Here is a 14,456-nt window from a genome sequence, read left to right as displayed (position 1 = left end):
TGTGTAGGACATGCCTTATGTGTGTGGTCTCTTTAACACCGAGACATTTCTCTCCCCCCAGACGGCCTGCAGTCCTACACCTCTCCAATGGGCCAGGTCATGACCCTCGCCACCGAGACCATCAACCTGAACGACTCCACCTACGACGGCTTCAGCCTCTCCAGGTACCCGCAGCCCTCTGCTGGCCGGGGGCGGGCATATATTCAGAGGAATGGGTCGCTCTGCCATAGCTGTCATCCCAGAACCCTTTCTGGGCTCGAAAATATCTTTTGTCAACCTTCGAAAAACACGGTCCACAGTCCCTTGTTTAAAAAAAGGGACCACTTCAGACACCCCCGGCTCATATGGCTGATGGGGACATGGAGAGCCCTCTCCCCTCTCCCCCCCACCCCCACTCAGGCTCCCCCCAGCTAGGACGCGTCAAGAGGCCCCACCTTCAAACTCTCCCCTCTCCTGCCCCTGATCAGCAACCCCAGAGCCCACCCAGCTCTTTCAGGTGTTAGAGTCAGTTCAAGCCCCTACTTTATAGCCCCCCCCTTAATCTGCTTTAATTGGGAGATAAGGGACATCACCTTAGTTTCTAAATAGGGTCACGAGACACTGTGGGCAGAGACCCAGGGGCTGGCCCGGGTGCAGGGGTAATGCTGGGGGGTCACCATCAGGAAAGGGGTGACTCCCCTGAACAGGCCACTGGCGAGGGTGGCTCTGAAGCCATTGCTTGAAGGGGCCCTTCATGTCCTGAGGGCCACATTATTCCATCCAGTTACTGCTGCATCACCTTAAGCAGTGCCTGGGGGCCACATCTAAAGAGTTATGTGGGATGTTGGGGGCCCCTTCTAGCAACGTGCCCATTTCTGGAGGCCTCATCTCAGAGTGATGAAGGGGGACTAGACACACACAGCACCTGTGGGAGCTGCCATGAGGGTGCAAGGGCAGCTCTGGAGCAGCTGGTAGGGCGGTGTAAGACTAGACACGTGCACGCCTGTGAGGTGTATATACCGTCATGGAGTTCAGCCAGGAGAGGGTTCATTCCAGAAACAGTGTGTCTTGGGGTAAGGCTGGCCAGGGTTGGGAGGCATCAGCATTTTATACAGACCGGCAAAACGCAAGTTTGCTGGTAGGGGCCATGGATCTCCCAGGAGGCCTGACCTGACGGTATATCAGGCCCTTACCGGCAAAGAAATGCCTGAATCACCAGCACTGGTGATACCAGTGCCAGTAATTCAGGCAACCGCATCCTATGGAGTCCTCGGGGACACCATGGGATGGGAACTTACCGTCGTCTCAGCCACCCGCAATATCCCGGTATATCGGCTGGCGGGGACAGTAAGGCGGTTTTGCCGGTATGCCGCCATACCAGCTAAACTGTAATGAGGGCCTCTGTCTCTTGCTAGGATACACAAGTTCCCCCAAACCCACGCTTGGTGCCTTTCCTGCCCCAGGGTGTACATACATATGTCCTCATTTCCATAGCAAGGTATTCAAGTCCTGGCAAAGAAAAGGTTAAAGATACCCACATACTCATTGGGTGACAAAAGTGGCACCCAACCCTCCAATAGAGAGAACACACTCCCATTGGGTGACACAAGTGGCACCAAACCCTGCAATAGAGATAACCCACTCCCATTGGGTGACACAAGTAGCAGCCAACCCTGCAATAGACATAACCCACTCCCATTGGGTGACACAAGTGGCACCCAACCCTCCAATAGAGATAACCCACTCCCATTGGGTGACACAGGTCGCACCAAACCTTCCAGTAGAGATAACCCACTCCCATTGGGTGACTCAGGTGGCACCCAACCCTCCAATAGAGATAACCCACTCCCATTGGGTGACACAGGTCGCACCAAACCTTCCAGTAGAGATAACCCACTCCCATTGGGTGACTCAGGTGGCACCCAACCCTCCAATAGAGAGAACCCACTCCCATTGGGTGACTCAGGTGGCACCAAACCCTCCAATAGAGAGAACCCACTCCCATTGGGTGACTCAGGTGGCACCAAACCCTCCAATAGAGAGAACCCACTCCCATTGGGTGGCACAAGTGGCACCCAACCCTCCAATAGAGATAACCCACTCCCATTGGGTCACTCAGGTGGCACCAAACCCTCCAATAGAGAGAACCCACTCCCATTGGGTGACTCAGGTGGCACCCAACCCTCCAGTAGAGAGAACCCACTCCCATTGGGTGACACAGGTGGCACCCAACCCTCCAGTAGAGAGAACCCACTCCCATTGGGTGACTCAGGTGGCACCCAACCCTCCAGTAGAGAGAACCCACTCCCATTGGGTGACACAAGTGGCACCCAACCCTCCCATTGGGTGACTCAGGTGGCACCAAACCCTCCAATAGAGAGAACCCACTCCCATTGGGTGGCACAAGTGGCACCCAACCCTCCAATAGAGCTAACCCACTCCCATTGGGTGACTCAGGTGGCACCAAACCCTCCAATAGAGAGAACCCACTCCCATTGGGTGACACAAGTGGCACCCAACCCTCCAATAGAGAGAACCCACTCCCATTGGGTGACACAGGTGGCACCCAACCCTCTAATAGAGATAATCCACTCCCATTGGGTGACACAGGTCGCACCAAACCCTCCAGTACAGATAACCCACTCCCATTGGGTGACTCAGGTGGCACCAAACCCTCCAATAGAGAGAACCCACTCCCATTGGGTGACACAAGTGGCACCCAACCCTCCCATTGGGTGACTCAGGTGGCACCAAACCCTCCAATAGAGAGAACCCACTCCCATTGGGTGGCACAAGTGGCACCCAACCCTCCAATAGAGAGAACCCACTCCCATTGGGTGACTCAGGTGGCACCAAACCCTCCAATAGAGAGAACCCACTCCCATTGGGTGACTCAGGTGGCACCCAACCCTCCAATAGAGAGAACCCACTCCCATTGGGTGACACAAGTGGCACCCAACCCTCCTATAGAGAGAACCCACTCCCATTGGGTGACTCAGGTGGCACCAAACCCTCCAGTAGAGAGAACCCACTCCCATTGGGTGACACAGGTGGCACCAAACCCTCCAGTAGAGAGAACCCACTCCCATTGGGTGACACAGGTGGCACCAAACCCTCCAGTAGAGATAACCCACTCCCATTGGGTGACACAAGTGGCACCAAACCCTCAAGTAGAGATAACCCACTCCCATTGGGTGACACAGGTGGCACCGAACCCTCCAGTAGAGAGAACCCACTCCCATTGGGTGACTCAGGTGGCACCAAACCCTCCAGTAGAGAGAACCCACTCCCATTGGGTGACACAAGTGGCACCAAACCCTCCAGTAGAGAGAACCCACTCCCATTGGGTGACACAAGTGGCACCAAACCCTCCAGTAGAGAGAACCCACTCCCATTGGGTGACACAGGTGGCACCAAACCCTCAAGTATAGATAACCCACTCCCATTGGGTGACACAGGTGGCACCAAACCCTCAGGTAGTGATAACCCACTCTCATTGTGTGACAAAAGTGGCACCCACCCTCCAATAGAGAGAACCCACTCCCATTGGGTGACACAAGTGGCACCAAACCCTGCAATAGAGATAACCCACTCCCACTGGGTGACACAAGTGGCACCCAACCCTGCAATAGACATAACCCACTCCCATTGGGTGACACAAGTGGCACCCAACCCTCCAATAGAGATAACCCACTCCCATTGGGTGACACAGGTCGCACCAAACCCTCCAGTAGAGATAACCCACTTCCATTGGGTGACTGAGGTGGCACCAAACCCTCCAATAGAGAGAACCCACTCCCATTGGGTGACACAAGTGGCACACAACCCTCCAATAGAGAGAACCCACTCCCATTGGGTGACTCAGGTGGCACCAAACCCTCCAATAGAGAGAACCCACTCCCGTTGGGTGACACAAGTGGGACCAAACCCTCCAATAGAGAGAACCCACTCCCATTGGGTGACACAAGTGGCACCCAACCCTGCAATAGACACACCCACTCTGATTGGGTGACACAAGTGGCACCCAACCCCCCAATAGAGATAACCCACTCCCATTGGGTGACACAGGTCGCACCAAACCATCCAGTAGAGATAACCCACTCCCATTGGGTGACTCAGGTGGCACCAAACCCTCCAATAGAGAGAACCCACTCCCATTGGGTGACACAAGTGGCACCCAACCCTCCAATAGAGAGAACCCACTCCCATTGGGTGACACAGGTGGCACCAAACCCTCCAGTAGAGAGAACCCACTCCCATTGGGTGACTCAGGTGGCTCCAAACCCTCCAATAGAGAGAACCCACTCCCATTGGGTGACACAAGTGGCACCAAACCCTCCGGTAGAGAGAACCCACTCCCATTGGGTGACACAAGTGGCACCAAACCCTCCGGTAGAGAGAACCCACTCCCATTGGGTGACACAGGTGGCACCAAACCCTCCGGTAGAGATAACCCACTCCCATTGGGTGACACAGGTGGCACCAAACCCTCCGGTAGAGAGAACCCACTCCCATTGGGTGACACAGGTTGCACCAAACCCTCAGGTATAGATAACCCACTCTCATTGGGTGACACAGGTGGCACCAAACCCTCCAGTAGAGATAGCCCACTCCCATTGGGTGACACAAGTGGCACCAAACCCTCCAGTAGAGATAACCCACTCCCATTGGGTGACACAAGTATCCCCGGCATCTCCCTCACCAGCTCATATTGTTCACATTCAGCATCTCTTGCATTCCCCACTCTTCCTCCCAAGCTCTGGAATGGGATTTTTAGTGACTTTTCGTCAGGACTTGTACCCACTGTGTAGAATGAGCCAAATGCATGAGACGAACACCTAAACTAGCGCAAGAGCTCGACTGCCCTGACCAGGGATCGCCGACCACTGCCACCAGGACCAGGTGATTCCCACCTGGGATGTCTGCTCGGGTTCACGTGACCTGAGTCTGTCATCTCCATGAACTTCCAAAGGGGGTGGATCGGTTTCCACAATGGACCTGGTGCCTGATGGGCCCCTTTTGACTGCCTCTACGCGCTGTCCTTAGAGTCTAAGCATCTTAACTTGTCTTTGATGTTTTTGTAAGACATTAATACTCCTCTCTTCTGTTTGTCCCCCCAGCCTGCTGTACGGGGGCCTTGGCCAGCTCACGGATGGGGTGCTGGGCTCTGATGACTTCACACAGATCAAGGAGCTGAGGGTGTGGCCAGGTTATGACTATGTGGGCTGGAACCGCGCCTCCTTCAGCAAAGGGTTCCTGGAGATGGAGTTTGAGTTTGACTACCTGAGAGCCTTCACGTACATGAGGGTGAGTGTGGGCACCGGTGGGATAGGGCTGGTGGCACGGGGAAGGGGCAAGTGGAGGACTGCAGGGACTTACAGCGCTTTTTTGATATGGGAGGAGAGCTAGACAGTTATAGAGCGGTGTCAGGCTGCCTAGGCTCCACTGGCCTCACCTTGGTCTTGGGATGAAGCCCAGTGGAGAGGTGTCAGGCTGCCTAGGCTCACCTTGGTCTCACCTTGGTCTTGGGATGAAGCCGAGTAGAGTGGTGTCAGGCTCCATAGGCTCTGCTGGCCTCACCCTGGTCTTGGGATGAAGCTCAGTCGAGCGATGTCAGGCTGTCTAGGCTCTGCTGGTCTCACCTTGGTCTTGGGATGAAGCTGAGTAGAGCGGCGTCAGGCTGCCTAGGCTTCGCTGGCCTCACCTTGTTCTTGGGATGAAGCTGAGTAGAGCACCGTCAGGCTGTCTAGGTTCCACTGGCCTCACCAAAACTTAGGACATCCTGTCCTCACTCTCCTCCTATCCCCTCCCTCCCCCTACTCCCTGCTCTTCCTTTGGCCCTTCTGCAGCCACCTTCCCTCCCTCCATCTCTGCCTTTCCACTGTTCTCCGCTGACGAGATTTCTAGACAAGTCTGATCTATGAAAGTCTCGTGAAAACAGGTTCACCCCTGTTCCTCCAAAACTATCAAGGACCACATCAACTCCCTGGCTCCTGCCCTGGTTGACTTCTGCAATCACTCCTTCACCACTGGAGTCTTCCTAGCCCCCCTGAAGCACCCCTGTGTGCACCCTCTTCTTAAGAAACCCTCTGCCAACCCCTCCTGCCCTGCTAACTATCGCCCATTCTCCATCACTCCCTTCCTGGGCAAGCTCCTGGCGAAACTGCACATCTCTCAGTTTATTCTCCACACTGAATCTGTCGGTTGTCTTCATGACCATCAGTCTGGCTTCAGAGCTGCCAGAATACAGAAACTGCTCTCCTGAACATCTGGGAAGACCTGCTCTTCAACCTTGACTCTAACACCCTGTGCGTTCTCATCTTGCTTGATCTCTCTTCTGCCTTTGACACTGTCAACCATGCCATCCTGCTCAACCGTCTCCGTGATAACTTGGGTATCACTGATCAGGCTCTACATTGGCTGACTTCTTTCCTCTCCGACCGACCCTCCCAGGTCCAACTTGGGTCCTTCCTCTCTGCTATCTTTTTCTCTACCTGTGGTGTCCCCCAGGTGTCTAATCTCTCTCCCTGGCTGTTCAACCAATACCTGGCACTCCTTGCCCACTGCATCGCCGCTCTCTGCCCCAACTTTCAGTGCTATGCAGATGACACCCAGCTCATCTTTAGGCTACCCTCGGCCTCCTCCTCTCCTTCCCTCATCTCTGACTGTCAGCCATCCAGGGGTGGTGTGCCGCCAATGGCCTCTGACTTAATGCCATTAAGACTGAGATTCTCCTCCTTCCCTGGATCTCTCTAGCCGGCCTCCCTTGGCCCTCCCCCTGCTCCCACCTGCAAGGTTAAAAACCTCAGGGTCATCTTCAACTCCACACTATCCTTCTCATCTCACATCTCTGACATCTCTAAGAAGTCACACTACCAGCTCCACCTCCTCAGAGGTATTCTTCCTCTCCTCTCCTTCCCTCAGAAGCTCACTGTCACCAGAGCTCTGGTTCTCTCTAGGCTGTACTATTGCAACAGCCTCTTTCTAAATCTTCCTGCTTCTACTCTCTGCCCTCTTCAACTTATCCAGAACAGGACTGCGAGACTTGCCCTTGGCCTCAACCCAGGGATCGTATCTCTCCAGGACTGAAATCTCTGCACTGGCTCCCAGTGGTTGCGAGGATTAAGTTTAAAAACCTCTGCATCGTTCACAGGGCCTTCTAGAGCCTGGAGCCTCCATACCTTCAACTCTCTCTTCCTAAATATCTTCCGTCTCGAGCTCTTCGCGCATCCGCCTCCAACTCCCTCAGGGTCAGTCGCTTCTCCAAGCAACGAGTTGGTGGTAGATCTCTTTCTTCGGCTGGTGCCTCCCTCTGGAACAGCCTCCCTGCCTCCCTAAAACTTGAGGAGAACCATCTCCGGTTCCAGAAGGACCTCAAAACCCTTCTCTTTGCTTCTACTTTTCTCCTCCTCTTCTCTGCTGACCTCCTGGCTGTAACCGGAACTGCACTAGCTACCTGGATACCCACTGACCTCGGGCCCAGGCCTTCCCCTGCCAGTGTCACACACCTGCACTGCCCACCTGGTAACCCCTGCACTTGGGAACTGTTCTTTATCCCTACAGTCCCCCTACCAGCCCTTGACACCTGATGTTGCCAGCACTTACCCATGCACTTGACACTCGCTGGCCGTTTACTTACTATTGTTATCATCTTTCTCATGTACCGCACTGACCCCTTCCCATGCACTTGCGCAATCTGAATGACACCTGGCCTAGTAGGATCAGTGTCTGTCCTCCCTTTGTTCCCCTCCCTTGCCTCGTCGCACCTTGAAACACTTCTGTATAGGCGCATTATAAATGCCATATCATATACCATATCACCTTGGTCTTGGGATGAAGCTGAGTAGAGCGGCGTCAGCCTGCCTAGGCTCCACTGGCCTCACCTTGGTCTTGGGATGAATCCCAGTAGAGCGGTGTCAGGCTACCTAGGCTCCGCTGGCCTCATCTTGGTCTTGGGATGAAGCCCAGTAGAGTGCTGTCAGGCTACCTAGGCTCCGCTGGCCTCACCTTGGTCTTGGCATGAAGCCCAGTAGAGCGGTGTCAGGGTGCCAAGGCTCTGCTGGCCTCACCTTGGTCTTGGGATGAAGCCCAGTAGAGCGGTGTCAGGGTGCCAAGGCTCTACTGGCCACACCTTGGTCTTGGGATGAAGCCCAGTAGAGCGGTGTCAGGCTGCCTAGGCTCCGCTGGCCTCACCTTCCTCTTTGGATGAAGCCGAGTAGAGCGGTGTCAGGCTCCCTAAGTTCCACTGGCCTCACCTTGGTCTTGGGATGAAGCTCAGTCGAGCGATGTCAGGCTGCCAAGGCTCCGCTGGCCTCACCTTGGTCTTGGGATGATCCCAATAGAGCGGTGTTAGGCTCCCTAGGCGCCACTGGCCTCACCTTGGTCTTGGGATGAAGCCGGGTAGAGTGGTGTCAGGCTCCATAGGCTCCGCTGGCCTCACCTTGGTCTTGGGATGAGCCCAGTAGAGTGGTGTCAGGCCGCCTAGACTCCGCTAGCCTCACCTTGGTCTTGGGGATGAAGCCGAGTAGAGCGGTGTCAGGCTGCCAAGGCTCCACTGGCCTCACCTTGGTCTTGGGATGAGGATGAGCCCAGTAGAGCGGTGTCAGGCTGCCTAGGCTCCGCTGGCCTCACCTTGGTCTTGGGATGAAGGTCAGTAGAGGAGTGGCAGGCTGCCTAGGCTCTGCTGGCCTCACCTTGGTCTTGGGATGAAGCTCAGTCGAGCAGCGTCAGGCTGCCTAGGCTCTGCTGGTCTCACCTTGGTCTTGGGATGAGCACAGTTGAGCGGTGTCAGGCTGCCAAGGCTCCACTGGCCTCACCTTGGTCTTGGGATGAGCCCAGTAGAGTGGTGTCAGGCTGCCAAGGCACCGCTGGTCTCACCTTGGTCTTGGGATGAAGCCGAGTAGAGCGGTGTCAGGCTGCCTAGGCTCCACTGGCCTCACCTTGGTCTTGGGATGAGCACAATCGAGCGGTGTCAGGCTGCCAAGGCTCCACTGGCCTCACCTTGGTCTTGGGATGAGCCCAGTAGAGCGGTGTCAGGCTGCCTAGGCTCCGCTGGCCTCACCTTGTTCTTGGGATAAAGCCCAGTAGAGCGGTGTCAGGCTCCCTAGGCTCCGCTGGCCTCACCTTGGTCTTGGGATAAAGCCCAGTAGAGCGGTGTCAGGCTGCCTAGGCTCCGCTGGCCTCACCTTGGTCTTGGCATGAAGCCCAGTAGAGCGGTGTTAGGCTCCCTAGGCTCCGCTGGCCTCAGCTTGGTCTTGGGATGAGCACAGTCCTGTGCTCTGCAAGAGGTGGTGGGTGCGTGGCAAAGGAGAGTGTGGTACAGAGATCACACGTGCAGATAAAGTAGTACAGAAGGTCCGAAGACAAGGATCGTCATTGAATATGCACTCAACATAGAAACATTACAAGATTTCATTGTCCAAGTGAGCATTGAAGGATCGTAAACATTGATGTGGAAAGAGTTCTAAAAGCACAGGATCTGAACTAGATCCACTGTGACGAGGCATCCTTCTTCAACAAGCAGCAAGGATAAGGACGCTGAAAGCTGATTGGTCCATATGATTGCATGGCGATATCCAAAGTTACCAATGACTGACCAAGCCTAAAAGTAGCAAAGCCAAGCAGGGCTGGAGCGCAGCAAGGGGCTCCTCCGCGGCTGTGCTCAGGGGGTTTCAAACACTGCCGTTGAGTTGACTTCAGTCATAATTTGTGTACCCTACAGTGTGGAAAGGTTTCACTGCAAGTAGTTTCTTCAAGGAAAGGTTTCCAGGGTCCAATGGATTTGGGGAAAATACTTCTAGCCGTTTCAGGTGCCTCGCGCAGGGGGGTTTGAGTTGCCAAGTGAGCTGATGCTTCATCGTTTTATGCCTGCAGTGCCCCCGGCTCTGCCCATGCCACTAGGAATTAGCCTGGGACACGTCTGGCACTTTCTAGGATGGCACAAACACATGGCAGAACGCTACTGTGGTAACAAAGCATGCCTGGTCATCAGTTATGCAGGTTTCTGTGGCTCTTCCATTACTGGGGCAACATCTGGGACAGGCCAGCCGGAGACTGGGTGAGGACTCTTGGCCAGCAGGAGACTGGGTGGGGACACTTGGTCAGCAGGAGACTGGGTGAGGACACTTGGCCAGCAGGAGGCTGGGTGAGGACACTTGGCCAGCAGGAGGCTGGATGAGAAGACTTGGCCAGCAGGAGACTGGGTGAGGACACTTGGTCAGCAGGAGACTGGATGAGAAGACTTGGCCAGCAGGAGACTGGATGAGGACACTTGGCCAGCAGGAGAGTGGGTGAGCACACTTGGCCAGCAGGAGACTGGATGAGGACACTTGGCCAGCAGGAGACTGGGTGAGGATACTTGGCCAGCAGGAGACTGGAGGAGGACACTTGGACAGCAGGAGGCTGGATGAGGACACTTGGTCAGCAGGAAGCTGGATGAGAAGACTTGGCCAGCAGGAGACTGGATGAGGACACTTGGCCAGCAGGAGAGTGGGTGAGCACACTTGGCCAGCAGGAGACTGGATGAGGACACTTGGCCAGCAGGAGACTGGGTGAGGATACTTGGCCAGCAGGAGACTGGAGGAGGACACTTGGACAGCAGGAGGCTGGATGAGGACACTTGGCCAGCAGTAGGCTGGATGAGAAGACTTGGCCAGCAAGAGACTGGGTGAGGACACTTGGCCAGCAGGAGACTGGATGAGGACACTTGGCCAGCAGGAGGCTGGATGAGAAGACTTGGCCAGCAGGAGACTGGATGAGGACACTTGGCCAGCAGGAGAGTGGATGAGCACACTTGGCCAGCAGGAGACTGGATGAGGACACTTGGGCAGCAGGAGACTGGGTGAGGACACTTGGCCAGCAGGAGACTGGATGAGGACACTTGGCCAGCAGGAGAGTGGACGAGCACACTTGGCCAGCAGGAGACTGGATGAGGACACTTGGCCAGCAGGAGACTGGATGAAGACACTTGGCCAGCAGGAGAGTGGATAAGAACACTTGGCCAGCAGGAGAGTGGATGAGCACACTTGGCCAGCAGGAGACTGTATGAGGACACTTGGCCAGCACGAGACTGGATGAGCACACTTGGCCAGCAGGAGACTGGATGAAGACACTTGGCCAGCAGGAGAGTGGATAAGGACACTTGGCCAGCAGGAGACTGGGTGAGGACACTTGGTCATCAGAAGACTGCGTAAGGACACTTGGCCAGCAGGAGATTGTATGAGGACACTTGAGCAGCAGGACATGGGACAAGGACACTTGGCCAGCAGGAGACTGGACGAGGACACTTTGCCAGCAGGAGATTGGATGAGGACACTTGGCCAGCAGGAGACTGGACGAGGACACTTGGCCAGCAGGAAAGTGGATGAGGACACTTGGCCAGCAGGAGACTGGATTAGGACACTTGGCCAGTAGGAGACTGGATGAGCACACTTGGCCAGCAGTAGCCTGGAAGAGAAGACCTGGCCAGCAGGAGACTGGGTGATGACACTTGGCCAGCAGGAGATTGGATGATGGCACTTGGCCAGCAGGAGACTGGGTGAGGATCCATGGCCAGCAGAAGACTGGGTGAGGACCCTTGGCCAGCAGGATACTGGGTGAGGACCCTTGGCCAGCAGGAAAATGGATAAGGACATTTGGCCAGCAGGAGACTGGATGAGTACACTTGGCCAGCAGGAAACTGGATGAGCACACTTGGCCATAAGGAGGCTGGATGAGAAGACTTGGCCAGCAGGAAACTGGGTGAGGACACTTGGCCAGCAGGAGAGTGGATGATGACACTTGGCCAGCAGGAGACTGGATGAGGACACTTGGCCAGTAGGAGAGTGGATGATGACACTTGGCCAGCAGGAGACTGGATGAGGACACTTGACCAGCAGGAGACTGGATAAGCACACTTGGCCAGAAGGAGACTGGACGAGGACACTTGGCCAGTAGGAGACTGGACAAGGACACTTGGCCAGCAGGAAACTGGATGAGCACACTTGGCCAGCCGGAGACTGGGTGAGGACACATGGCCAGCAGGAGACTGGATGAGGACACTTGACCAGCAGGAGACTGGGTGAGGACACATTGCCAGCAGGAGACTGGGTGAGGACACATGGCCAGCAGGAGACTGGATGAGGACACTTGGCCAGCAGGAGACCCGATGAGGAGAGATGGCCAGCAGGAGACTGGATGAGGACACTTGGCCAGCAGGAGACTGGATGAGGATGGCCAGCAGGAGACTGGATGAGGACACTTGGCCAGCAGGAGACTGGATGAGGACACTTGGCCAGTGCAGGAGAATGGATGAGCACACTTGGCCAGCAGGAGACTGGATGAGGACACTTGGCCAGCAGGAGAATGGATGAGGACACATGGCCAGCAGGAGACTGGATGAGGACACTTGGCCAGCAGGAGACTGGATGAGCACACTTGGCCAGCAGGAGACTGGATGAGGACACTTGGCCAGCAGGAGACTGGATGAGCACACTTGGCCAGCAGCAGACTGGATGAGGACACTTGGCCAGCAGGAGACTGGGTGAGGACACTTGACCAGCAGGAGACTGGATGAGCACACTTGGCCAGAAGGAGACTGGACGAGGACACTTGGCCAGCAGGAGACTGGACGAGCACACTTGGCCAGCCGGAGACTGGGTGAGGAAACTTAGCCAGCAGGAGACTGGTTGAGGACACTTGGCCAGCAGGAGACTGGATGAGGACACTTGGCCAGCGCAGGAGACTGGATGAGGACACTTGGCCAGCGCAGGAGAATGGATGAGCACACTTGGCCAGCAGGAGACTGGATGAGGACACTTGGCCAGCAGGAGACTGGATAAGCACACTTGGCCAGCTGGAGACTGGGTGAGGACACTTGGCCAGCAGGAGACTGGATGAATACACATGGCCAGCAAGAGACTCGATGAGGACACATGGCCAGCAAGAGACTGGATGAGGACACTTGGCCAGCAGGAGAATGGATGAGCACACTTGGCCAGCAGGAGACTGGATGAGGACACATGGCCAGCAGGAGAATGGATGAGGACACATGGCAAGCAGGAGACTGGATGAGGACACTTGGCTAGCAAGAGACTGGATGAGCACACTTGGCCAGCAGGAGACTGGACAAGGACACTTGGCCTGCAGGAGACTGGGTGAGGACACTTGGCCAGCAGGAGACTGGATGAGGACACTTGGCCAGCAGGAGACTTGGTGAGGACAATTGACCAGCAGGAGACTGGATGAGGACACATGGCCAGCAGGAGACTGGATGAGGACACTTGACCAGCAGGAGACTGGGTGAGGACACATTGCCAGCAGGAGACTGGGTGAGGACACATGGCCAGCAGGAGACTGGATGAGGACACTTGGCCAGCAGGAGACCCGATGAGGAGAGATGGCCAGCAGGAGACTGGATGAGGACACTTGGCCAGCAGGAGACTGGATGAGGACGGCCAGCAGGAGACTGGATGAGGACACTTGGCCAGCAGGAGACTGGATGAGGACACTTGGCCAGCAGGAGACTGGATGAGCACACTTGGCCAGCAGGAGACTGGATGAGCACACTTGGCCAGCAGGAGACTGGATGAGGACACTTGGCCAGCAGGAGACTGGATGAGGACACTTGGCCAGCAGGAGACTGGATGAGCACACTTGGCCAGCAGCAGACTGGATGAAGACACTTGGCCAGCAGGAGACTGGGTGAGGACACTTGACCAGCAGGAGACTGGATGAGCACACTTGGCCAGAAGGAGACTGGACAAGGACACTTGGCCAGCAGGAGACTGGACGAGCACACTTGGCCAGCCGGAGACTGGGTGAGGAAACTTAGCCAGCAGGAGACTGGATGAGGACACTTGGCCAGCAGGAGACTGGATGAGGACACTTGGCCAGCGCAGGAGAATGGAAGAGCACACTTGGCCAGCAGGAGACTGGATGAGGACACTTGGCCAGCAGGAGACTGGATAAGCACACTTGGCCAGCTGGAGACTGAGTGAGGACACTTGGCCAGCAGGGGACTGGATGAATACACATGGCCAGCAAGAGACTCGATGAGGACACTTGGCCAGCAGGAGAATGGATGAGCACACTTGGCCAGCAGGAGACTGGATGAGGACACTTGGCCAGCAGGAGAATGGATGAGCACACTTTGCCATCAGGAGACTGGACAAGGACACTTGGCCAGAAGGAGACTGGATGGGGACACTTGGCCAGCAGGAGACTGCATGAGCACACTTGGCCAGCCGGAGACTGGGTGAGGAAACTTGGCCAGCAGGAGACTGGGTGAGGACACTTGGCCAGCGCAGGAGAATGGATGAGCACCCTTGGCCAGCAGGAGACTGGATGAGGACACTTGGCCAGCAGGAGACTGGATAAGCACACTTGGCCAGCTGGAGACTGGGTGAGGACACTTGGCTAGCAGGAGACTGGATGAGTGCACATGGCCAGCAAGAGACTGGATGAGGACACATGGCCAGCAAGAGACTGGATGAGGACAC

The 14,456-nt window shown here is 55.8% G+C and overlaps 1 protein-coding gene across 5 annotated transcripts in view; it reads left to right on the top strand.

Annotated features, from left to right (window-relative positions):
• Positions 1-14,456, top strand: part of DDR1 (discoidin domain receptor tyrosine kinase 1) — a 318,555-nt gene that overhangs the window by 197,747 nt on the left and 106,352 nt on the right. For all 5 annotated transcript variants that reach the window (XM_069635358.1, XM_069635356.1, XM_069635355.1 and 2 more), the window contains 2 exons: positions 62-164; positions 5,100-5,286. In XM_069635358.1, the coding sequence (XP_069491459.1) occupies positions 62-164; positions 5,100-5,286 (290 nt within the window). The remainder of the gene's footprint in view (positions 1-61; positions 165-5,099; positions 5,287-14,456) is intronic.

This window comes from Ambystoma mexicanum, chromosome 13 (genome assembly GCF_040938575.1).
Source record: "Ambystoma mexicanum isolate Mex_15411 chromosome 13, UKY_AmexF1_1, whole genome shotgun sequence".
Taxonomy (NCBI): Eukaryota; Metazoa; Chordata; class Amphibia; order Caudata; family Ambystomatidae; genus Ambystoma; species Ambystoma mexicanum.
The sequence above is the reverse complement of the archived record's forward strand: the minus strand, read 5'-3'. Positions and strand labels throughout refer to the sequence as shown.